This window comes from Ipomoea nil, unplaced genomic scaffold, assembly GCF_001879475.1.
Source record: "Ipomoea nil cultivar Tokyo-kokei standard unplaced genomic scaffold, Asagao_1.1 scaffold0688, whole genome shotgun sequence".
NCBI lineage: Eukaryota > Viridiplantae > Streptophyta > Magnoliopsida > Solanales > Convolvulaceae > Ipomoea > Ipomoea nil.
The window spans coordinates 7,087,783-7,113,370 of record NW_017617116.1 but is presented as its reverse complement, the minus strand read 5'-3'; the positions used below and the strand labels follow the sequence as shown (position 1 = coordinate 7,113,370).

The 25,588-nt window shown below is 36.8% G+C and overlaps 5 protein-coding genes across 6 annotated transcripts; 1 reads left to right on the top strand and 4 right to left on the bottom strand.

Annotated features, from left to right (window-relative positions):
- Positions 1-2,319: 2,319 nt before the first annotated feature.
- Positions 2,320-2,876, bottom strand: LOC109175837 (late embryogenesis abundant protein 31-like). The gene has a single exon (XM_019325198.1). The coding sequence runs from the start codon at positions 2,804-2,806 to the stop codon at positions 2,414-2,416; it is 393 nt and encodes a 130-aa protein (XP_019180743.1). The 5' UTR covers positions 2,807-2,876; the 3' UTR covers positions 2,320-2,413.
- Positions 2,877-8,207: 5,331 nt separating this feature from the next.
- Positions 8,208-10,077, top strand: LOC109175834 (phosphoenolpyruvate carboxylase kinase 1-like). Of its 2 annotated transcripts, none has more exons than XM_019325195.1 (3): positions 8,208-8,587; positions 8,815-9,253; positions 9,561-10,077. In XM_019325195.1, the coding sequence occupies exons 1-3, from the start codon at positions 8,243-8,245 to the stop codon at positions 9,611-9,613; spliced, it is 837 nt and encodes a 278-aa protein (XP_019180740.1). In that variant the 5' UTR covers positions 8,208-8,242; the 3' UTR covers positions 9,614-10,077. The 2 variants fall into 2 exon arrangements, with proteins under 2 accessions (XP_019180740.1, XP_019180739.1); XM_019325194.1 differs by having other exon boundaries at positions 9,545-10,077.
- Positions 10,078-11,491: 1,414 nt separating this feature from the next.
- On the bottom strand, positions 11,492-14,053 carry LOC109175831 (inorganic phosphate transporter 1-4-like). The gene is made up of 2 exons (XM_019325191.1): positions 13,156-14,053; positions 11,492-12,446 (listed from the first exon to the last, which is right to left on the bottom strand). The coding sequence occupies exons 1-2, from the start codon at positions 13,939-13,941 to the stop codon at positions 11,604-11,606; spliced, it is 1,629 nt and encodes a 542-aa protein (XP_019180736.1). The 5' UTR covers positions 13,942-14,053; the 3' UTR covers positions 11,492-11,603.
- Positions 14,054-15,733: 1,680 nt separating this feature from the next.
- LOC109175832 (probable inorganic phosphate transporter 1-3) lies at positions 15,734-18,731 on the bottom strand. The gene is made up of 3 exons (XM_019325192.1): positions 18,517-18,731; positions 17,034-18,004; positions 15,734-16,538 (listed from the first exon to the last, which is right to left on the bottom strand). Exons 2-3 carry the CDS (start codon positions 17,972-17,974, stop codon positions 15,863-15,865), a joined length of 1,617 nt encoding a protein of 538 aa, XP_019180737.1. The 5' UTR covers positions 17,975-18,004; positions 18,517-18,731; the 3' UTR covers positions 15,734-15,862.
- Positions 18,732-21,034: 2,303 nt separating this feature from the next.
- Positions 21,035-23,918, bottom strand: LOC109175833 (serine/threonine-protein phosphatase PP1-like). The gene is made up of 4 exons (XM_019325193.1): positions 23,384-23,918; positions 22,085-22,644; positions 21,458-21,679; positions 21,035-21,385 (listed from the first exon to the last, which is right to left on the bottom strand). The coding sequence occupies exons 1-4, from the start codon at positions 23,556-23,558 to the stop codon at positions 21,362-21,364; spliced, it is 981 nt and encodes a 326-aa protein (XP_019180738.1). The 5' UTR covers positions 23,559-23,918; the 3' UTR covers positions 21,035-21,361.
- Between the last annotated feature and the right edge of the window lie 1,670 nt (positions 23,919-25,588).

Sequence of the window (25,588 nt, the reverse complement as noted above, 5' to 3'; positions counted from 1 at the left end):
TTTTTTTGAAAAGTATAATTAATTAATTAATCACACTTATAAGTTGTGGATGATAGCGTCCATCTTTTACCTATTATTTCTTTTAGTTTAAATTGATCTGTTATGAACTTTTGAACAATTTTATCTAAACAAGTTTACCTCTTTATATACAGACTTTGATTGTAAGGCGCATTTCACCTTGAAACGACACATTGAACAAGTGTTCCAAACCCTTTCCCATTAATCAAGGAGTAATAACTAAACTAAATTCAATATAAAATCAAAATTCATTAATTCATTGGTGTTCAAGTCCTAGGGCAAGTAAGGCCCATTAAAATTGGTCCAAAAAGTATATCTTTATTAAAGAAAGAAAAGATAATTCCATTTTATCTTCCAAGCTTCGACACAGATGTAGTACGTACAGTTACTGGTATTACTACTCAGCCCATTTGAGTCTGCCATGTCTAGGAAATTGTTGGGCACAGATTTAAAATATCAAGTTCAGACTTATTTTTACTTTTGGCCTCTGAGTATAAGATTATTTTTATATTTAATTTTGATTATTAAAATTTTTAGATTTGATCGGGTGATTTCTAATCCGAGACTTAACACATAATAGTTAGCGATTCTAATTAAATAATTTGTATAGCGATTCTATAATATAATTTTAATTTATTTAACTTATATTTTAACATTATGTAATATTTGTATTTTGTAATTATAATATCATTATTTCGACATCATATTAACTTATAAAGTTGATTATATATATATATATATATATATATATATATATATATATATATATATATATATATATATATATATATATATATATATAGTTTATACTGTTATATAAGTTTACTCAAGGCGTTTGGTTGAAGGGATTTTAAATTCCCTTCCCACTTAGTTCTCATCTAATTTCAAAGGCCACAAATTTTTTTTATTTGGTAGAAAGGAATTGCAATTTCTCCATTTTCATGGAATTAAAGTCTCATGTCCCCCTTAAGATTTTAATTCCTAGGATTTTAGGAAGAAAAAAAAATAGTGATGAGTCAAAATTACCCTTTCTTTTTTTTTTGTTAAAACTTAAAATTAATGTCTAATAACAACAATTGACATTTTTAACTTTATACTACTTATTCCATTTCAATTCCTATATATATCAAACATTGAAATTAAAATTCCCAGTAATTTTATTTTTGTAAACTAAATACTGGAATTTAAATTTTCACTTTATTTCTACTAATTCATCTCTCATGAAATTGCAATTTCTTTCCCACGTAATTCCCTCTCTCTAACCAAATGCCCTGTAATAATTCACTTAGGTTGTGTTTGGAAACCTGGAAAATGACTTCTGGAAGTCATTTTTCGGGTTTCCCATGTTTGGCAAGGTTTGGAAAATCCAGTCAACGGAAAACATTTTTCGTTGACTGGGGAAAACCAAGCCAATTTGGCGGAAAATGACTTCCGACAAATTTTGGCGGAAGTCATTTTCCGCCAATGACCAATAATGTTTCCGGCGGAAACCAGAACATTGGTTTCCGCCGGAAATCTTAAAAAAAAAAAAAAAAAAAACAGTGAGGAAGGGGAAGGGAACCAGAGATTCTCTCTGGTTCCTTCCGGCGAGAGAAACCAGAGAGAACTTCTCTCTGGTTTCCTTCGCAGGAACCTTCTCTCTGGTTTCGCCGGAAGAAACCAGAGAGAAGTCTGGGAAACCAGAGACTTCTCTCTGGTTTCTTCCGGCGAGGGAAACCAGAGAGAACGTGTTTCCCTCGCCGGAACCATTTTTTTTTTAATAATTAATATTATTTGCTTTTAAAAAATAAATTTTATTATAATTTTTTTTATTTTAAATAAAATAACTAATTATATAAAATGGTTAATTATACAATTTTATCTCATTTTCCGAAAATGAACCAAACACACAAAGACTGTTTTCTGCCGTGCTGCCAAACACAAGAAATGGAAAATGTTTTTCGAAAAATGACTCATTTTCAAGAAGTCATTTTCCAAAAGTCATTTTCCTGCTTTTCAAACGGACCCTTACTTAAAATTTTATCACTAATAACTAAATTTTAAGTTGGATTGACCAGATTTAAAAATTGTAGGCCAAATCTATAAATTTTAATAATCGAAAATCAAATATGATAAGAATTTAAAAATCATAGGACTAAATCAAATATGATAAGAATTTAATAAAAGTTATGTCTTCGCTATTAACGAATGATATCATACTCATGTCATAGGTTCCAGCTCTAGTTATAACTATGACAAAAAAAAAAAAAAAAAAAAAAAAAAAAAAAAAAAAAAAAAAAAAACATTCAGATTCTTGCAAACTAACACTTATGATATGATTCTGCTACTTAGGTTTCTCGTAATTTAAGTTTCATTAAGTTTATGTTATTAGTACGTTTATATCTAATCTAAGAAGCTAATGTGATGATGATAAGTCAGCTGCCGTGTTGCTCTTCGCCTTCCCTGGATGGGCATATTGTGCCACAACCTCTCCGCCGACTTCTTCTGTAACAATGGGGGCGCCGCCGGCGCCCACTTCTTCCCTAACCTCGACGCCGCGCTCCCTGACGACATCCGTCATCTGGTCGCGTTGCACGGCGCCGCGGCTCTCATTCAGTGCGGCGGCGGAATGCAATAAGGGAATTATAGCGGCCGCGCCAACCTCCTCAGTCGTCTCGCCCAGAACTCTGCTTTCTGCGGACTGCAAGGCAGCAGCATCTTTCATGGCTACCGGTTTGGACGCCAGCTCGCCGGAGACCGGAAGAATGTCGCCGTATTTTATAGGTTCCGGCTGTTCCTGCTGGCTCATCTTCAGATCAAGAAACTAATCGAAACCAAGGAAGAATATAATAAAAGGTGAAAGATTAAGGGTGAGATTGAGGTTGTAATGTTGTAGAACATGTATGTGTGTGTGTATATATATATATATATATATATATATATATATATATATATATATATATAGAAGACACGACAAGAAATGAAAGTGGTGAGTGCATGCATATATGATGGCTTGCATGCATCCTCACACGTGTCGGACAATTGTCAGGAAAATTTGTGGAAAATATAAAATGTGGCCAACTTGGAGGGTGTGGTTGAGTGAAAAGGACTCATTCGTCCTTAACCAAAGGTCAAGAGTTCAATCCTTGGCTTTGGGAATGAAATAGTCTTAAATCTCCAGGCCAGGTTGAAATCCTGGGTAATATATATCCAAATTATGCTTTTAAAATGGGACAATTAAAATATTCTATGTTCATAATTTTTGAACTCCATATTCACAATTATTTAAGTCCAATTTTGTTTCTTGAGTAAGAGTCGATGAACATTATACTAAACCAAAGACATTAGTCTAGTGGCAAGATGAGATTTGATTCTGGTCGGTTTTAGTTTGGATTAGACTCCTTTTATGCAGAGAAGTATAATTAGTTTAGTACTAAATCTTGAAGTTAGATTAGTTCATTGAGAAATGGGTACATCATTCCAAAATTAAGGAAATTGGGAAATTTAGATTATTTTAAAAAAAAATTATATGCCACAATAGGACAAATCAAATTATTGTATGGTTCGTAATAAAAAATAAATTTGTAATATACTAAAAATACATTACTCTCGTGTATTGAATGTATGTTATATAAAATAATATACTTTCAGTACTCAAATAATATATTTTTCCTGAATACAATATACATTATTAATATATTAAACGTATAATGAGTAAATACCAATTTTGGTCTACACAATTATATGAAATTATTAAGGATATTTTCGTCATTTTTAAATTAAAATTTCAATTTGAGCATGAATAAAGGGATTTAAGCCCTTAAGATCTATCTCAATTTGCAGTTTCCCTCTTCAAATTAAGGTAGGATAAGAAGGAGAACTACAAATTGAGATCGATCTTAGGACTTAAATCCCCTTTTTCATGCACAAATTGAAATATTAAGTTGAAAAGGACGAAAATAACCTTAAAATTTTTTGATTTCGGCATGTCTTAAATGGAGGGGTGATCGACGTGATAAATTTTTGTACTAAAATAATAATCGGTGGATGAAAATTGGTACTAAAACAATAAACGTTGATGAAAATTGGTAGGAATTAAAAATGTGAACCAAAATCGTCATTTTGCTAATACTCGTGAGATCAAAATTGATATTTACTCATTATTTGTTTACTAAATATACATTATTTGATAATATGATCCATACATCTGTGTAAATTATGGTCCACACAATAATGATTGATGAGACAAAAGGTAGTAACATTTACGTACGGCAACAAAATTGCCAGCACGCAAACATTTGCACAAACCCTTTGCGCCATCCTAAAGCCGCTGAAAGAAGACCTCAAGTCTTAACAAATATCCCATATTTCATTCAATTCCTTCAATAGGAAACAAATATTACCATATATCAACTATAATTTAACAGTTTAAGGCGTCTTTACTCTTTGTGTTTTATTAGGTTGAGAAAATATGTTTGAATTTATTTTATATTTTCACTTATATAATAATAATAATAAAGCGTCTAACTAAACTATTAGACAAGTCCCTATTTTTTAAGGAATGGCTATGTGCAAAATATTATAAAGTAATACATAAATTTAATTTAATTGATCGAACTCGTAAGTTTCAAGTACGAAAATTATGTTTCATTCACTCGATTATCCTTGTGAGATTGGGTTATAGAGTTTTAACTTATTGTGGTTTAATATGTATACATGCAAAATGATGTAGACTTGTATGTGTAAACAATTTGGTAATTTCAATCACATCAATAAAGGTTGCATTGATTATTTTCATGTATACCCACTAACTCTTACAAAATCTATAATATAAACTATAAAATATTTATATATACCAAGTGACTTGTAGTCCACTGGTATCCGATTGGCTCCTTATGTGGGATGTTTTAGATTTGAACCTTGGTGAAGGCATAGATAGTACATGTGAGTGTCCCCCCCTCCCTTTGTAATAAAAAAAAAATATTTATATATGTATTAAAAAAAAACATTATGAGTATATCCTAATGATTTTATTTTGTTGACAAGGAAAATTTACAATAATAGCTACTTCATTTTTTTGTAATAATTTTTAAATTACACAAAAAAATTGTTAACAATACTATAAAGACTTATGTAACGGACTCAATTAAAAAAGTGTTGATAAAAACAAGAATTATGTTTCACTTATTTCGGCATACTAATGAATTTTGTTGAGTGGGATTAGGTAATTGATTTAATGGTTTGGCCACATCATCAAGGATTCAATTATTGGTTCATTACACTTGTCTGATTTCTGAAGGAACTAGCTAGCTACCTTGTTTAGAAAACAGCCTCTAGCATAAAATATACGTGTACGAAATATTATATAGTGATACATATATAATAACGCATTTACGTACTGCTTTAGATATATTTTGTACTTAATATATATGGCAATTTTCTCCTTATTTATTCGAGTTTAGGATTTAATTCACAAGAAAATTAAGCTTTTTGTGAGAATGTGTAGACTGATCATTTGTTTATCTAAAATATTCAATGGTTATAAATTAAGGAAAAAACATGGTGGCATTTCTTTAATTATGATTTTGCGTTCGAAAATACTTGACAATGTGCATTTAGAAACTATTTTTCAAGTGCGCAATCATAATTACAAACTGTAAAAAATGACGCACTTTAAGAAGAAAAACAAATTAAAGCACCTTAAGAAAGAAAATAACGCGTCTAAAGCTGGAAAATCACGCACCTAAAGCTTTAGACCGACGCACCTTAAGAAGGAAAACCACGCAACTAAAGCTTTAAGTCGACGCACCAGCTTAAACACACAGACCACACACTTTAAGAAGGAAAACCATGCACCTAAAGATTTAAACTGACGCATCTTAAGTTTCAACAATTGACGCACCTTAAGCACACAACACATAAACCACGCACCTTAAATTTGACCTAAATGCAAAAAGACCAAACTGTCACCGTATTTTTTTAAATCTGTGTTCAATCTGGGCTGTTAATTTTGATTAGATCAAGAGCTGAGATTAAATTACATCTTTTACCTGAAGCCTATTACCACATTTGATCTCTATTATACATATATATATATATATATATATATATATATATATATATATATATATATATATATATAACTTTCACCATCAATAAAAACCATGAGATAGAAAAATTGTCTTCAAAATTGTAATCATCCAAAAGATTGATGTGGCCTCAATTTGGTGTTATCTGGGAACCGATTCAGCCTTACACTACAAAAATTTTGTTCTTTTTATGGTGGAAATTTGGTAGTGTGACGCTGAATGGGTTTCAAGAAAACACCAAAAATTCCCACCACAAAAAAAAAAAAAAAAAAAAAAAAAAAGCAACCTAACATTACATTGTGGTCCACTAATATCTTCCAAATTCCTTCTTAACATAACCATTCAGTGTAAGCAAGAGCTAATCCGGGCGTATGATTTTGGCTTTACCACCTAACAAGGGATCAAATGTCAATTTATGTGGGTCACATGTTATATGTATATTGGTTACGACAAAATTACACTCACTATTTGATGGTGTGTATTGGATAAATTCAATTTCTGTATAATATGAGCAAATCACAAAGGATAATTAAGTAAGTTGTACTAGAAAGACGTTGTGTGATTGACTTGACCGAAAAAATGTTAGCAGACATCGAATTTGTGACGTTTTAATATAAGAGTAATGTTTCACTAACTTAGACGCCTGCTCTGGAACTACATACAGAGACTAGACCTTTGCTTACTGCGCACAAAGAGCGCTCCTTACTTTGAGAGAGTGTTTCCACACTGCCGCTGGAGAGATTCGATCCCTGGTCATTCTTTTCAAACTTCACCTTTATGACCAGTTGAGCTGCCCATGTAGGCTACCTATTACTTTCATAATCGACAAAGTGGGGGAATGTGGGATCCAAACATCCTTACAACGGACGTACCCATGGGTACGGAGATTCACATATGGGCAGTTATCATGCAACTTGACGGTGTTTGACTACCGGCAAAAACTAACGGGGACCTAACGTCCGTCACGGCCTGGAACATCGGGCTTATGACTAATCCTTTATCCTTAATTCGGTTTTATAGTTTGATACCTTAATAATCGGCCGTTGGAAAAGGTAGTTAAAGACAAAAAGTAGTTATTGTCATGATTGTACACTACCTTTGTATCCAAGGAAACCCTACAAATCAGCCAATTGTATCTCATCTTCATTAAAATTAGATAATATATATGAATATTCCATAGTTTGATTTAATAAATCCATTAGAGATATTAATTTTATTTTTGTTAGATTCCGTATTGTTCCGTTATGACAAAAATAAATTAATTGATATGGTATGAATTATAAATATTTATTGCTAAAGATCAAATTCTGATTATATGAATCAACATATCTAAATAAAGTTAAAAATTATTCAAAAAAAAAAAAAGAAGCTAAAATTTAACTTGTGGAAAATCTATATTTGAGAATAAACCCAACCATTTGAAGTAGTTTGTAAGCATATTTGAGATCACCATTTGAAGTAGTTTGTAAGCATATTTGAGACCATATGTGTTGGTTTTATGATTAACGGATAGTCAATGATTGACCAACACAACTGCTTGAAAATGAAGTAAACGAACGTAAACGACAGACCACTCTCAGGTCGATCGCCCAACTGCTAGTATTGCCCCAACAATATGATTGACTTGTATATATGTACTATGTTAAAGAACTCTGAGTCAAGTATTTTTTACCTAAATATCAATTTAAAAATTGAGTTAGGTATTCTTTGAGTCCTACTCTACAAGCTCAACTCCGAAACAAATTTAATTAATTTCACATTAATGACAAAAAAAAAAACAAATTCAAAAGTTTTAAGTAATAGAAATATTTCATAAAGTTGAAGTATTATAAAAAGTTTAAAAAATGACTAAAAAGTAGTTAAAGAGGAATCCAGGTCTAATAACGTTGGTTAGACGTATAAGAATAAACTTCCTGTTCCCCAAATGGGGGGATAGACGTTAACGGCGTTTGCTCCTCCGGAATTTATGACGAGAAAGGCGTTAACGGCGTTTATTTCTCCGTAATTTGGGAAATCCAGGTGGCGATTTTCCATTGGGTAACCCTTCCAGCGGAATATTCCTTCATAAATTCCAAACTCTTCACTCTACAAAACCACTAAACTGCCGTAACAGACGAGAAAAGTACAGAGACGAAAGAGCCCAAAAATAGAGCGTTATGAGCGAGGCGTTGAACCGGAACTACCGAGTCTGCGAGGAGATCGGACGGGGGCGATTCGGCGTCGTTTTCAGGTGCTATTCGCCGGAATCCGGTGACTCCTTCGCAGTCAAGTCCATCGACAAGCGTCTAATCGCCGACGACTCCGTCGACAGACAATGCCTCTTCAACGAGGCGAAGATCATGCAGCTGCTCTCCCCTAGCCCCTACGTCCTCCGCATCTTCGATGTCTTCGAGGACGACGATCACCTCCATCTCGTCATCGAGCTCTGTCGCTCCTCCGATCTCTTCGAGCGTCTCTCCGCTCGCCAGGTCTTCTCCGAGGCTGAAGCCCTTGCTGTTATGGTACACTCTGCTTTCCAGATCGTTGAATTTTTTACGGTTTTCGTCGCGATCGGAGCTGCATTATGTATAGTTTCACACTCTTCGGTTTTCTGAATTACTGTATTCATCAAATGCGGAATAGTTTCTCGTAATTTTGATTTCCATTTGCGGAAATTTGGTTATGTTTTGGCCGAATTTCATCTGAAATCCTGAATTTATATGCTCTTTTGGTCCAAACTGCTTATTAGGTACCATTGATGGAAGCGATTGCGCACTGTCACCGGCTCGGCGTGGCTCACAGGGACATCAAGCCGGACAACGTTCTGTTCAACGAGTGGGATGAGCTGAAACTAGCCGACTTCGGCTCGGCTGAGTGCTTCCGCGAGAACGAGCTGATGAGCGGAGTGGTAGGGACGCCATACTACGTCGCGCCGGAGGTGTTAGCCGGCAGGGACTACTCGGAGAAGGTGGACGTGTGGAGCGCCGGCGTCATTCTGTACATAATGCTGGCCGGAGTCCCGCCTTTTTACGGGGACTCAGCGCAGGAAATCTTCGAGGCCGTACTCAGAGCCAATCTCAGGTTTCCGACGAGGTTTTTCAACTCTGTATCGCCGGCGGCTAAGGATCTGCTCCGGCGAATGCTCTGTAAAGACGTCTCTAGAAGATTCTCGGCTGAGCAAGTGCTGAGTAAGTACATCTACAATTTACATTTTACTTTGACTCCGCATATTACTTCTTCTAGTACTTTCTAATATGTAGTATTGTATTGACTTTGAATTGTTGAAAACTTGAAACTCTAATATACAATCACCAGTGAAACTCTTCAATCTGGAATTTAACACATCTTAAGAGTACATTACACTATTTTCCTTCTGGGAATTAGTCACAGATTGAAGTTATGACTTATGAGAGTGAAATAATCCAAAAATCTTCACATAATTAAGCTACTCAACCAACTTGGGTATTGAATTCTTGAAGTGATGACGATGTACAGGGCATCCATGGATGACAAGCAACGGAGACAGGGCTGTGACTTTTCTAAACTAGAACACTGTTACAAAACTATGTGAAAATCTACCGTGTTAATTGACAGTGGTGCTAAGAAGTTACCACAACATATATAAAACAAATCTATGTATATAGCTACCCTAGTATTGTCCATATATGACCTACCCGCCGCCGTAGTGGCCAATGGCCGGTTTGTGTGTCCGGCCATGTGCAGGGAGCTTTCAAGAAAGCATGGCAGAAGGGAAGAGAACAGAGGTTATGAGCCGCCGCCGTAGTGGCCAATGGCCGGTTTTTGGAAGCTTTTGTTGAGTCACAGGCTGGGAGTGCAGTGCATTAATCACCCAATGCTTTAAATTATTGGGGATTTCAATGCAAATTTTCTTCTGTTATGTGCCACTTTTGCTTTTGTTTTGGTTTGGAATGAAATGTGAGACTGAGACGGATGTGTTTTGGCTTTCTGAGGCATATGTTAATGAAGTTTCCACTCAAACTTTGCAGCTCTCTTCCCCCGAACTCCTCTTTGGGTTCTCCTTGAAAACACAAATATTCCATATGAAATCGTAGAAAACAGTTGCTTTGCAGTTCGGAATTAAGACTAGACTAGATTAGTCTCATTCCATCAAGTGTGGATATATTATAGTATCCAATCAAATTAAGACTTAGGTTACACATTGTTGATTTTATGACCTAGGCTGTCGACACACAGTTGGTTGAAAACAGAGTATAAAAGATGGAAAGGAACTTTGAAAAAATAGGCAGTGTTGCAAAAATACTGCCTAGGCACCGATTAATCGGCGTCTAGACGTTGGCCAGCCGCCTAGCATATAATCATAATCGGTGGTCTAAGCGGTTGGCTGGCTAGGCAGCCGCCTTAACTGGGCTGCCTATTCTTTCTTTTTTAAATGAGTTATTTCATTCACAACCATATCGTTTTGAGCGAAATAAATACTTTATAATTATCAAGGCTAAAATTTTTTAAAAAATTTTAACAAATTTTTAAAAAATAAAAAATAATGAGAGTCTAAGTGCTGATTAATTGCCAATCTAGGCGCTCCCGAGCGCCTATATTTTTTTAACCATGAAAATAGGATACCACTATTATTGCTTTGAGAAAAGGAAGATTGTCCTCCTTATTTATACATTTCAAATTACCAATTAAGGATTTGAGTATGGAAAGTAAATCCCTCATATCAAGGGTAATAATTACAATGGTGATATTTTAAAATACCATAGTAATAAGAAAAATGATTTCGGACAAGTTCTTTCAGATGTACTTCCCATGAATAACTTCTAGAATAAAATAAGTGTCTATCAAGTTTTACTCCATATTGAATTTAGATCGACTACTTTAATTGAGTTCAATTAAATAGATCGAAATCGAATATGAAACCATCTATATCTAATCCATCACACATTTATCTAGTAGGACTGAGGCGTATTATACTATGGACCATGGATAAATGTTCATATTTTATCTACTAAAGGTTGATGGTATAATGATTGTAGGACCGGAGAGTCGATTCCTACACTGTTCCAAGAAGTATCTCAAAAGAGAAATACTACATAGACTCTCATTTCTTACTCCTAACTTCTACACCCCCTCACAAATTCTTGATGTATACTTTTTCTGTGATCCACATGATGAAAATATGAGTAGAATTTGGGAATACATGTAGTAGAAGTAATCCCAAAATTTGGTTTGTATATAAGGCCGAACTAGAGGCAATAAACAAAGGTGGTGTTGGCCTATCAAATATGCAAGCACCCAAACGTCTTAAATTCGACAATTGGTGTTACAAATTGGACTCAAACAAGTGCCATTTTGTCAAAGTGGAGTAGCCCAAATTTAGTTGTATATTATTGAGAATCTCTCCTTTTCAATACACCAACTTAATTTCTGAAGAAAAAAAAAATCCAAAAACATGACTACAAAATTAAATTGAATCAACTCTTCCAAGCATAACTTAACTAATCAATTGATCTAAAGAAATTTAATAGTTCTCTTTTGCTAAAAATGGTTCCGGGTAGGTTAAACCGGAACGGTTCGAATTTCATGGCCTCCCTGAGTTCTCATCTCTGTTTCAACACTTCCTTCTTCTCCTTCATTCTCCCTCGACATCTCTTCCAGCGATTTCCCTTTGGATTCCGGCACCAGCAACGTAAACACCATCCCCAAGAAGTTAATGCAGCCCAGAACGAGGAGAGAGTTCCGTACGCCGATCCCCGGCGGGTATCCGGCGTCCGTCTTCGCCGGATCCGTGTTCTGCGCAGCGTACAAGAACCCGAACGCTCCGACGATGGCCCCGGCCTTCCCCGCCGCCGCGGACATCCCGTGGCACGTAGACCGCAACCTCGCCGGGAAAATCTCCGCCGGGACGACGAAAGTCGTGGCGTTCGGGCCGAAGTTGGCGAAGAAGAACGTCAGGGAGTACATTTTCACGAACCCTATCCTGTTCTCTTTATGCGTCCAGTGATCGTAAGGAATGGCTAGAGCGAACATGAACACTGTCATGAAGAAGAATCCCATTAGTTGGATGGCGAATCGTCCGGTTTTGTCGATTAGCGCCACCGTGAACCAGTACCCCGGCACGGTGCTGCAAACGGCGATCAGCGTTTGGGCTCTGGCGATCCTGAAAACTTCTTCAACGGCGTTCATCGTCTCCGGATTGGGAATCCATCCGATTGCTCTGAATATATCTTTCTGGAAAAGCTGTTGGCTGTAGAAAGCGATGTCTAGCAAGAACCACGTGCTCGTTGTTCCCAGTAAATGGAGCCCGTGACGCCGGAGAAATTCCCCGGAAAATAACCCGAAATCGTTGCCGGATACTTGTGAAATCTTCTCGGCTTTCTCTCCATCTGCTACGATTTCCACCTGCATAAATTAGTGCAACTCTAAGTAAATTGGTCAAACTTTTTATAGTAATCACTCTTACAAATTTGATTTTCAAAATATGGGACTTATTGTCATTATTCCTCAACCCAAGGACCCACACTCGGACTCGGACCTGAATATTTAAGGAGAATGTAAATTATAGTGATTCAATAGTTTAATCGGTTCAGCATTCAGAACCAAATACTGGTGCGTACAAGGGATCTGTCCACTTTAGACATAATCTTCACATTGTCGTGACCAGATCTGAATATTGGTCTGTTTTCCAAATACACCTACTGAACTATTGAGTTAAGCTCGTGCGGTCAATTTATTGTCATTCTTGATTTGAGTAGATAAGGTTTACCCAATTGATCGAATTATTGATTTGGTAACACAGAGTTACAATTCGATTCTTGGGGAAAGTGTCCTATTCACTATTTTGACTTAAGCCGACACATTTCACCTGATTGATCGAGCTTGACTTGGTAACATAAGGTTACTTCAACTCCTAATGGCAACGGCATATTGACCTTTTTGGTTTAAGCTAGTGTAGTTTACCTGGTTGGTTACTTTATTGATTCAGTAATCATTACAAGTTCAACTCTAGCGAAAAGAGTTTATTAACTTTCTTAGTTTGAATTGACACAGAGTGAGTTTGTCTTGCTACTAAAAAAAGAAAAATATAGAGAAATAAATTTTAAAATATAACCTGCAGAACTTTGGACATGTCGGAAGCCGCCTGTTTGGCGTTCTTGGCCACTAAGGCCGTGTAACGGGCGGTTTCCGGCATCTTCATCCGCCAGTAATACGTCAGCGCGGCGGGGAACGCGCCAAACATGAGAATTATCCGCCAGATATAATCGGCCTCCGGGACGGTGGAAGCTAAACCGTTTTCCTGATAGGTCGGTGCCGGAAACGCCGCCTTGAACGCCGCCGAGACGACGATCGCCACCACTCCGCCGGCGAGGATCCCGAACCCCTGCATCGCGAACACGGCGGCGATGAACGCTCCCCTCGTCTTCTTGTTCGCGTACTCCGACATTATCGTCGCCGACAGCGGGTAGTCGCCGCCGATCCCGAACCCCAGCCAGAACCGGAAAAAGCAAAGAGTCGCCATAACTCCTTTCGAGCTATGCCCGAACGACAGCCCGGAAGCGATGGAGCAAATCACCATTAGCATAAGCGTCAAGCCGTAAACTTTCTTCCGCCCCATTTTATCCCCCAGCCACCCGAAAAACAGCTGCCCCGCCAGCGTGCCGCAGAGGGCGACGCCGTTGACGGCGGCGGAAACCTTGGGCGGCAAACTGCCGGGTTTCGGTGCGCCGTCGACGTGGTAGTAAATCCGGCCGAGCAATTTGGTGACCAGAGAAATGCAGAAAAGGTCGTATGCGTCGGTGAAGAACCCCATTCCGGCAATCACAATTGCAGTGAAATGGTACCATTGTGTTCTGGCAACATCAAGTGCGTCCAGAACTCTCAGTTGATCTCCGGCCATGGCTGCCACTCCTCAAAACTCCGGCAACAAAAGGAGAAACTAACAAGTAACAATACCTTCAAGAAGACAAGAACCTTAAATATTAATGTTAAAACAAGAAAATATATATGGATCTCCAAGGACACAGCAAAGGGTTACAACAAGTTTCAATTTTGATTTATCATTTATTAGTCTTTTGGTATGAGACGTTCAACTATAGGCAACATAAGCTGGTTAATATCATAGCCGTCCTTTGCTTAATATTGCAAGGTGGGATTTGTTCAGTGTATACTCAGGGATAGTGGGTCGTCATTCAAAAAGGAACAATCCAACTGAGTTGATTTGACAAATGATCGACTTGGTAAACACAATATTTCAAGTTTTGATTCATTACGTGAGATGTTTAGTAATCTTCTTGATTTGAACAGATTAACTAAGCTGATTTACTTCATTCTTTATAGTATTTTGTCTGATCTGACTAAAGTTACAAGGCTAATTTCAATAGCCACTACTAACTTTTTCGTAAATTTAAGGAAAGGGTTAAGAAAATGGCTTTTCAAAACAAATGGTGAAAATAAATTTAAATAAAGAAAAAGAAAAACAGAGGCATGTGAAACAACAAAAGTGGGGTTTAAACGACAACAATGGTACTTTTCATTGTTCCCAATTGGTACAATGGTAGTTTTCATGAATAGATAGGACGCTGGAAAAACAAAAAGAGAGATGAAGGAAGGTTTTATCGATTTCACAGAAACAAAACCGCATGTAACATCATGGGTCTTCCATGTTCAAATCCTCTATATATATCTCAAATACATACACTACAATATAATACACTGTCATCCATTCAGACTTTATGGGTCCAGAATTTGCTTCAGAATAAACATGCATGCTGACCAAAACAAGGACAAACTATAAAATATATTTTAAAATTCAAAATAATTAAGAACATACCATGATATATATAATCAATAAGTCAAAATTAAATAAATCCGTTTAATTTGGACTGGACCAGTAGTGTCACGGGTGAGAATTTATTTGCGTTGGAAGGTAGCTCAGCTTGCTTGCATATATTAACTTTAGGGAGATATCATGGCAGTAGAGAATTTATTTGCTTTCATTTCCAACTTTTATTCTATTTCTCTGATTTCCATCATATATATTTACTATTTTATGTTCAAATCAATTTTTTTAACCTCAATTTATTGTGTTCAATATAAAATTGTAATTTAATTTTGAAAAAAAAAAAAACAACAAATATATAGGCAAGTGAACTAAAAATCAAAGTCCAATTAAGTAATGAACCAAAAAAGAGTTCAAACTTTAAATAGGTCATTGAACCAGAAAGCAAATCTCAATTGAGCCACTGACCTTTAAAAAAAAAGTTCAATTATCACACTAAACATTCAAAAGTCATTCATTTTTCTTCATATATAACCAGTTGTTCCAAGTTAATGGAGGCTAATTTTGAGCAGTTGATGAGATTTTATGCCAACAGCAATCAATAAAATAAATAAAATATTTTCACATCATATGTCAACAACTTTTATATATTTAACCTTCATGAACTTGAAACAACCGATTATATGACAAAAAAAAAAAAATTGAACTTTTTTTTAGTTCAGTGACTGAATTGGACTTTAGTCTTCGGTTTAATAGCCTATTTGAACTCCTTTTTTGGTTCAGTGGTTTAATTGGATTTTGGTCTCTAGTTCAGTAATCTATTTAGCCCATTTTTCTTTAATTTTTAAATATTTTTTTTACTAATATTAAATTAAATAATATTAAAAAAATAATAATACTCCGTAGTAAATAACTTAAGTCAACTATACTTGTTGTCTTGTTTATTTGTTTATTGACATTCAAAGCAGTACATCATACAAACACTTTCAAATTAATCACAAAAACTTCCATACAACACATTTTTTTTCAAAAACAATATTTAAGCATCCGGCGCCGTCCGGTGAGCAGAACCGCCAGCCCGCGGCGGCGCCGGAGTATCCTCCTGGTTCTCGCCGGACAACTCCTCAAGCGATTTCCCCTTCGGCTCCGGCACCAAGAAAGTACACAACAACCCCAGCGCGTTAATACAACCCAAAACGATGAGAGCATTTTTTATTCCGATCCCCGGCGGGTATCCGGCGTCGGTCTTCGTCTTGTCCTTCGGCTGCGCCGCGTACAAGAACCCGTAGGCTCCGACGATCGCCCCGGCCTTCCCGGCCGCCGCGGATATCCCGTGGCACGTCGACCTCAGCCTCGCCGGAAAGATCTCCGCCGGGACGACGAACGTGGTGGCGTTGGGCCCGAAATTGGCGAAGAAAAACGTGAAAGAGTACATGACGACGAAGCCGATTTTGCTGTGATCTCTCCAGTAGTAATACGGGAATGCCAGGCCGAACATGAACGCCGTCATGAAGAAAAATCCCATCAGTTGGATCCAAAACCGACCCATAACGTCGATCAGAAAAACGGTGAACCAATATCCCGGCACTGTACTAAACAAGGCGATCAACGTCTGGGCTTTCGCCACCCGGAAAACTTCATAAACTGCGTTCATTTCCTTCGCCGGCGGGATCCATTCTATTGAACTAAACACGTCTTTCTGGAAAAGGTTTTGGCTGTAAAATGCAATATTCAAGTGTTTAATTACACATTTTAAAAGTTTCAGGGCTTAATTACTATTTGAGTTCAATTACATGTACTCATAAATCTTACTCCCTTAATTTTAGTCCATGATGTGGCAGGCTTTGATAAGCTAATTTTTTTCTTCCAATACAAGTATCTACAAATTTTGTGGTTGTCTGCTCTGTTTGGCAAAGCTTATTTAGGAGCTTATAGCTTATTTTAAGCTACTAATAAGCTATATAAGTTTTGTTTGATAATGTTCTCAAAATAAGCTCCTAGCTTAAAGTAAGAGCTTATTTTAGAACGATACCTTATACCTCTTTAGTTTTCAGTTCCAAACTTATAGCTTTTTAACTTTCAACTCCTTTTTCAGCTTTCAGTTCTTAACTTATAGCTTTTCAGCTAGGTTTGCCAAACAGAATCATAATATTTTTCTTACTATTTTGTGTAAAAATTATTTTTAAGAATATAAATATGATGCTTGTAACCTGTAAAACGCGATATCGAGGAGAAACCACGTGGACGTTGTACCGAGCAAATGGAGGCCATGGCGGCGGGCGAATTCCATGGAGAATAATCCGTAAGAGTTGGAAGAACTTTCTACAATCTTCACAACTTTCTCCTCTTCCGCCTCCAACTCCACGTTCAACACGCCGGCCATATCTTGCGCCGCCTGCTTGGCGTTTTTCGCGACCAGGGCGGTGTACCGGGCGGTTTCCGGCATCTTCATGCGCCAGTAGTAGGTGAGGCCGGCGGGGAAGGCGCCGAACATGAGGACTATACGCCAGACGTAGTCGGCCTGCGGGACGGTGGAGGCGGCGGGGTTGACTTCGTACGGCGGCGCGTCGAACGCGTGGTCGAAGGCGACGGAGACGATCAGAGCGACAATGCCGCTGACCAAGATCCCGAAGCCCTGCATGGCGAAAACCGCGGCGATGAACGCCCCTCTGGTTTTTTTATTAGCGTACTCCGACATGATCGTGGCGGAGAGAGGGTAGTCGCCGCCGATGCCGAAGCCCAGCCAAAACCTAAAGAAACAAAGAGTCGCCATTACGCCTTTCGGAGTGTTCCCAAACGAAAACCCCGACGCCAGAGAACAAACCACCATGAGAACTAGGGTTACGCCGTAGACTCTTTTCCGGCCCATCTTGTCCCCGAGCCACCCGAAGAAGAGCTGCCCGGCTAGGGTTCCGACGAGAGCCACGCCGGTGACGGAGGACGCCACCACCGGCGGGAGCGTCCCGGGCTTCAGAGCGCCCGGTTTCGTGTAGTATATGCGGCCGAGAAGGCGGGTAACCAGAGAAATGCTGAAAAGATCGTAGGCGTCGGTGAAGAAGCCCATTCCGGCGATGACGATCGCCGTGAAATGGTAGAGTTGAGTTTTGGCGACATCAAGTGCATTAAGCACTTGAAGTTGTTCTCCTGCCATATCCTACTTTCTTGATTCCTTGATCTCCCCCTGCATTTTACTCAATCCAATTAACATATATATATATATATATATATATATATATATATATATATATATATATATATATATATATATATATGAATTCAAAAGCATATACATATACAAATTTAGCTCAGCTCGAGTTCGATCAAGCTCTAATTTGTGATAAAACACACCTTGCCACTTAATCTAGTCATCTTTTATTAATTTTTATCTATTTTATTATATTTATACTAAAACTTGTACTATACATATATATATATATATATATATATATATATATATATATATATATATATGGGGTGAGAGTGGGGTGAGTGGGAGCAGCTGTCCCCATGCTGGATCCGCCCCTGTTTGCAAGTTGCTGAAAGCAAGTATTAAGATATTTGAATCTGACTCGGACTTTAGCTACTAGTGCTCAAGTTCGACTGATTCATTACTTTAACTACTAGAGCTCAAGCTCGACTCCACAATAATGCAATCAAGCCCGAATAACTTGACTGAGTTACACCTCTACGTACATGTTGCGTGTTGACAACTTGGAAAGAGAAGAAGAGAGGAGAAGGATATATGCATTGAATTGAATTGAAGGTGATGAGTATATATAGGGCATGCAAGTTATTTGTCTCCGATCCGTTGACATGCATCCTATCCAGTTGCAGGAATCTTCTCCGGCATAATTCCGGCATATACCTATATATTGTTATTTAAACAACTTCAAGTTTTTACACAATCTTTTGCTCGATCACCTCCTTCCCCAATGTCAACTTATTCTACGTACTTTCATGTACACCAAAAATGTCAACTCCTAGCTTGCACCAACTAACCATGTATTTTAAATTCACATATATATATATATTATTGCCAAAATGGGATAATAAATCATTAAGTTATTGTTGTGTACATCTTTTGTTAATCGTCCATCATTTCTTTTACCCCATCCATCAAATAATCAAATAATCATATAGTAACACCAGACTCATCACAGCTCTCAACTAGTGAACTAACTCAAAATAAGTTTATAAGTTTTGTTTTGCTAGCAACCGTAGACTGCAGGGGAAAATGAGGCATTGATTTGACCTTATTGTATGCATCAGCATACAAGCATAAAGCATTTAGGGACCTGTAGGTTGTTTGATACATATTCAACAGTTTACTTTATCCACCAGTCTCCAGAACAAAAGCACTAAAGATTGATATATTCCATCATCGATGTCAATTGGCACTATTCAACACATGCATGTATTTTTTATTTTATTTTTTTTGCTTGAATTATTACTATTGCACAAGCTAATTAAGGATATATAATTTGTTGTTGCAATAATCAACAAGTGGGACATGATTACATTAATTTAAGATTAATTTAGAATAATGAAGTTGCAATGTTGCATCATACACGCCAAACTAGTGTCACCCTACTCTTTATATTATTTGAAAGTCAGATAAGAGATTTTTTAATCTTTACATTAAGGTTTAAATCAAATACTACATGCAAGATATTTTTCCCCAAATTAGATTAAATTTATCACCTTCTGGCTGTTTTTGGTAAACTTAATTGGTGAGGAGGGGAGGGATTCAACATTTTCTGACTTGTCAAATTACCTCATCAGATTCTGGAAATATCGATCTCCAATCCGGTCCAAAATGATTTTATTTATTTGTGTATTGTATTAGTTGGAGCATGGGTGATCCATGCTAAAAATTCACGATTTTCGGCTATTAAAAATACTGTGTTCTTTCAATTTTCTAATAATAATAATAATAATAATAATAATAATAATAATAATAATAATAATAATAATAATAATAATAATTTATATTAAAATATTTTTTTTTAAAAATCTTTTTAAAAAGCTTGGTTGGCGATGCCATGACAGTTGGCTGCCAAACTTTTTTTAAAAATATTTTAATTTTTATAATAATAATAATAATAATAATAATAATAATAATAATAATAATAATAATAATAATAATTTATTATTATTATTATTATAGTAAAATTTAAAGTTTCACCACAAGCTTTTTAGAAAAAATTCAAAGTATTTAATTTTTAATAAATTATTATTATTATTATTATGTGAATTGAGCATCAAAGTCATCAAAATGATGTAGCATTCCAATTATCTTTAACTTGGGAATTACTTGCAATAACAGGTTAAAATTATACTTTTTTCTATGTTCAAGTGTTTAATTAAAAATTTTTCTAGTTCGAGTATTTAATTATACTTTCATAAATAGTTCAATGACTTTTTGACATTTATCCTAAAGTAAATAAAATGTAACTGAGGATAATGTTTTACTCCGCGGTACATATGGTGCAATCGTGCTAAGCAGTACTTAGTTAATATCGTAAATTATTGCAATCTATTAAGTCAATGCTCTAAGGTCAATATATGTAATTATTCTATCCATCTAATTTTACAGATTAGTTCAGATGATGATGATGTCAAACCAAATTATTAATAATATAATGTTTAAAATATTATTTATTTAGTATTAATCAATAAATTTTACATTAAAAATCTTGTTACTAACAAAAAATAAAGAGAAAAAGGGTCAAATACTCCCTCAAACTTTAGCTTAAAAGTGAATTAGCCCCTAAACTTTTTAAATATGCAATTCCACCCATCGACAATTCATTTAGGACATGTTAATGACCTGCTATCATATGTCACTAGGGTAAGTGACCAGCGACCGACCAACAAAATTTTCGACAAAAAAGTGACGGAAAAGCCTATATTGAACTATAGTATACGAGAAGCCTAACCTCGTAGTAGAGCAGAAGAGCAGCCGTGTTGAAAGTAACAATTATTAAAGAATTAGACACAAAAAGAGCGGCTAATGTTCCAGTGAAACAACATCTTCACGTGAGACTCAACATGAATGCACAAACACTAGATTGTGCACTCATGTTAGACAAATTGCACACACTCTAGTCTGTGTGCATTCCTGTAGTAGACTGTGCATTCATGTTATGTCTCACAATCTCACGGGAAGATATTCTTTCATTGAGTATTTATCCGAAAAGAGCAACTTAAATAAAAGCACCAAAAGACATTGTTCTCAATATTGTCACCAATTATTAGAGAGTGACACAATTGCTAACCTAAATTGTTCCACAGTAACAGATTACAGCAAATAAGTCCTCTGCTTTTTCAAGTTAAAAAGGGTCAGTGAAACCAGTTTTAAACTCATAACCACCACAACTGGCTAATATTTTTACAGACAAGTAAAACAAAAAAGGGGGAAAAAAAAATAATTATTACAGCCTTCCTGATTTCACTCCAGGAGAGACATTCATTCTCATTGTCCATTTGTCCCATATGTTCACTCCCCGGGATCCACTCGCGCTTCCGTTCACTATGTTCATCCTATCTTACCAAGAAGCGACTGCAAACAAAGAAACCGTGGTGTCAAGATAAACACACAAAGAGCACACACAAAGTCGGAAGAAAAGACTACCTTTGCTTTCGATGCAGGGGTTCCCGGTTTAGCGGTTGTTGTGCTACCGAATCCAAACTTCGGCTTCTTCTCTGCGGGCTTTAATATTTGAAAAGAGCACATCAACGTCTCGTCAACGCTCATCATGGCGCCAGCATTGTCAAACTCCCCGCAATAATTAGGAGCCGAGAATATCGTCACGAGTTGTCTGTCTGCAAAAAACTCGTATCCATCTTCAACGACCTGCAGTAACACACAAAGACCAATAAGATTGGCGATTGAACTCCTTAAATAAAGTTTTTTTTTGGTTAGACCCAAGGTTGAAAAAATCGCTACCCTCTAGGCGCTTGGGACCGCCTAGAGCGCCTAGGCCCGATTTTTGCAACACTGATTAGACCATGAGATGTCCTGAGCTGACCCTAACTGTAGGAGACACCTTTAAGCCCGTACCATACTCAGATTAATCCTCATTCGCAACGGGCCGGCCCCCAATTTAGGGGCGAAGTGCTAGCCAGATTGGGTTTTCCATACGAGAGGGGGTTTGAACTCCCGACCTCTCTTAAGGGACGAGAGTGCACGGCCACTCACGCCCCAACCAAGTTGGTTACTCCTTAATTAAAGTTAAACAAACACGTAACATGTGCAGACCTGATGAGCACGGCAAATAAGATCGAGATCTTGTTTCTCGAGAAACTCGGTCACTCTATCAGCCCCGAAAGTGTAGGAGACTCCCCTATCGTTCATCCCCCACCCTTTTACATCCTTACTAGGATCAGACCACAATAGATCACAAAGCAAACCAGTTTCTGGAACATCTGTAGGTCGTTGTAGGCTTCTTATCTGATCCAAATCATGCAAATCGGGAGAAAGTCCCCCGTGCATGCACAATATCTTTTCATCGACCAGAGCTGCCACAGGCAGGCAGTTAAAACAATCTGTGAATACTTTCCATAACCGAACATTGAACCTCCGTTTGCACTCATCGTAAAATCCATATATACGATTAACAGAAGCACATTCATGGTTGCCCCTCAGAAGGAAAAAGTTTTCAGGATACTTAATCTTATAAGCAAGCAGAAGGCATATTGTTTCTAGACTTTGCTTCCCACGATCCACATAATCGCCCAAGAACAAGTAGTTAGATTTCGGAGGTAAACCGCCATATTCAAAGAGCCTGAGTAGATCAGAATACTGACCATGAATATCCCCTGCAAAAAAACGAAAAGTTAAATACTTGATTATTTAGCATGAAAACTTGTCTTTCATGTCTTTTCCCAGCACAGTGGGTGAAGATTGATTATTCTTAAAATCTCTTCCTAAAAGTATGCCTCGTAAACTGTCTAATTTATCATTGAACAATAGCTCCATAACTTAGAAAGTTAACAGCTTTTATAAACATTGCAAAATCAAGGCATTAAAGTAAACCTCAATCATACTAAGCATGAATGAAGGCTTCTTTTGACAATCACAATTAACTATTGTTAGACCATTTTTACGATTATTCTTATTCATCAAGTATATGTTACTATGTTGATGCCTTCCAGCTCTTTTTTCCTTCATAATAAAGCTAAAATTTGACTATCAAACATAATCTCAGAACTTAGTGCATTCTTAGGGAAGAGTTAGTCCACAATCATGTTTAATACAAACAACACAAATAGCTTCAATAATTTCACATATGATAATAATAGCTTCAAAGAAGCACCTACCCAGTCAAGCTTAGCATCAATTAATAATAACAATAATAAATTTTTTTTTAAAAAAAAAGGGTAAAAAACTGTTTTCAATTGAAGCATCAGAGAACAGAAACAGCAGCATCAAACAAAATCCAGCTCCAAAAAATTCAATTTTCAATTCAAACCCACATCAGAAAGCTAATTTCCTAACAACCCACAGAATTTCCAAAGGAAAGGAGAAAAAAAAAGGGGGAAATTTAAGAATCTCTACCGCAGATCTTGATGGGTGCCTCAAGTTCAAGAAGATTAGGCTGGTGCAAGAAAATCTCCTTGGACTGCATACACAGCTGCCTGATCTCCGACTCGGAGAGCTGCACTTGCTTCCCGGGTCTCCCCCTAACCTCCAACAACCTCTTGATTATATCATCCAGAGCCACGGAATCCATAAAATCCCTCCTGTATCTGTGTATGTTTAGAGATTATGAGCTGGTGGGTGTGGGTGTATAGATCAAGATTGAGGAAGGGGAATAACAGCGCGCAGAAGAAAGAGGGAATAAAGTGGAGTGGAGCGGCGGATTAGCATCTCAGGGGAGTGAAAGACTTTAACTTTTTTCAAGGGCGTTTAGATGGAAAGCTTTGGGTTTGTGAAAATGGCTTTTTTTTGGGTGATAGATGAGAACATTCGAGTCTATCGGTCCTGAGGGCAGCAGCGGCTGAGCTGAGAAATGAGACTATGAGAGAGAGAGAGAGAGAGAGAGAGAGAGGGGGAGAGAGGTATGGTTAAAGACTCTCAGAGGGAGTGGAGTCAACACTGTGTTGTCGTCTTTCCTTTTGCCTTTACTTTCTATTGGATGAAAATTTGCTTTGAATCCTCAAAGTTTTAACCTAATCACGATGTTGCCCCAATTATTTTCTAATGTCAAATTGATCATCTAATTCTACATGCTCAATCCCGACCAAATTTGAACTAGTCTAGTTGTAAAAATATCAAATGTTATACACACAAAAAATAATAATAAAAAAAATAAATCGCCTATTTATTTAGAAAGGTTTTCATATTGATACAAATATAACGAGATAAAATCAGTATTGTAGAATCTGCTAGGTACTCATTCGACGCATAGGACATAAAGAAACAAATATTTATTTATTTATAGCTTTATACTATTGATTAATAGCCACAATTCAATTCTCAAATATGGAAATTGTCATAAAGTCCACAACTCATACACTCATTACAAAGTTCAAAACCCTAACCCCTCTTACTCAAAAATCACAATAAAAATAAAAATTGAAAAGAAAATTTGATTATCTGATTGATGAGTGAGGACGAGAAGATAAAGGTGACGAATTGACATCAACGAGCTGAGTTGAGTGGGGCAAAGGGCAAGAGACTGAAACTCCGATATGATGGCTGATTGGCTACAAGTGAATAGGCGATGGCATCTTGACTTTCTTGGTGGTGATCGATTGATTGGGATATCATGTGTGTTGAGCGAACTGATGGCGAGCGGCGATAGTCCTCCGACAGTTCAACTTTGATAATTGATTGGTTGGGGCAATGTTTGGGCTTTGGGTGTAAGTTTGATACTCTAAGTTTGCTTGCAATTTGTTGTTCTTCACTTCTTTGCGCCGATTTCCATCTTTATTTAGGGTTTAAATTTGTTTTCTCGAAACTATATCATTTTCAGCGAAATAAATCAATTAAAAAAATTACACAACTTACTTGACCAATTGAGCTCCTAGTTCAACTAGTCAGTCAGCCGCCTAACAGCTAAGTAATGAGGAAATCCCTTCAACCTAGGGGCAAATAGCCCTTAGGTTGATTTTTAACACTAGATGAAATTCAAATGTAAATTTACTTTTTGTAAAGGGGTTATTATTTCAATTTATTACATTTCTAATCAATTGAACAAAATAAATATTTTTGTTCAATGGGTCTACCGACAAGTGATGTTGCGGCACATGGGATGGTAGTATGCAGTTCGGATGGTGCTTTTCTAGCAACTATGAATGGTAAACTTCCATGTTGCAATGATCCCTATCTTGCTGAAGCAATGGCGTGCAGGGAGGTCATTTCGTGGTTGAAGGATCGTGGCATTTTGGAGGTAGTGGTACATTTTGATTGTCTTAACTTGTGCAATGCTCTTTCTTCTTGTCAATTAGATTATTCTTAGGATTAGTGAATGTATCGTATTAGCTCCTTCATCTACTTCTTGTGTATTTAAATTTATCCGTCAATCATTAAATACGGTGGTGGATTATCTTGCGGTGAGAGGTATTTCTCAAGATACTCTTTTATGCTGGGATGAGTATCCGCCGGAGTTTATTGTAAATTGCTTTCCACTTAATGGTTACTGAAGTTCTTAAGTTAGTGTTCAAAAAAATAATAAAAAATTTTATCAAATGCATTATAATTTACGAAAAAAATTATAAGGTGAACATTTCTGCATTTTTGAAAACATTTCCCCCCAAA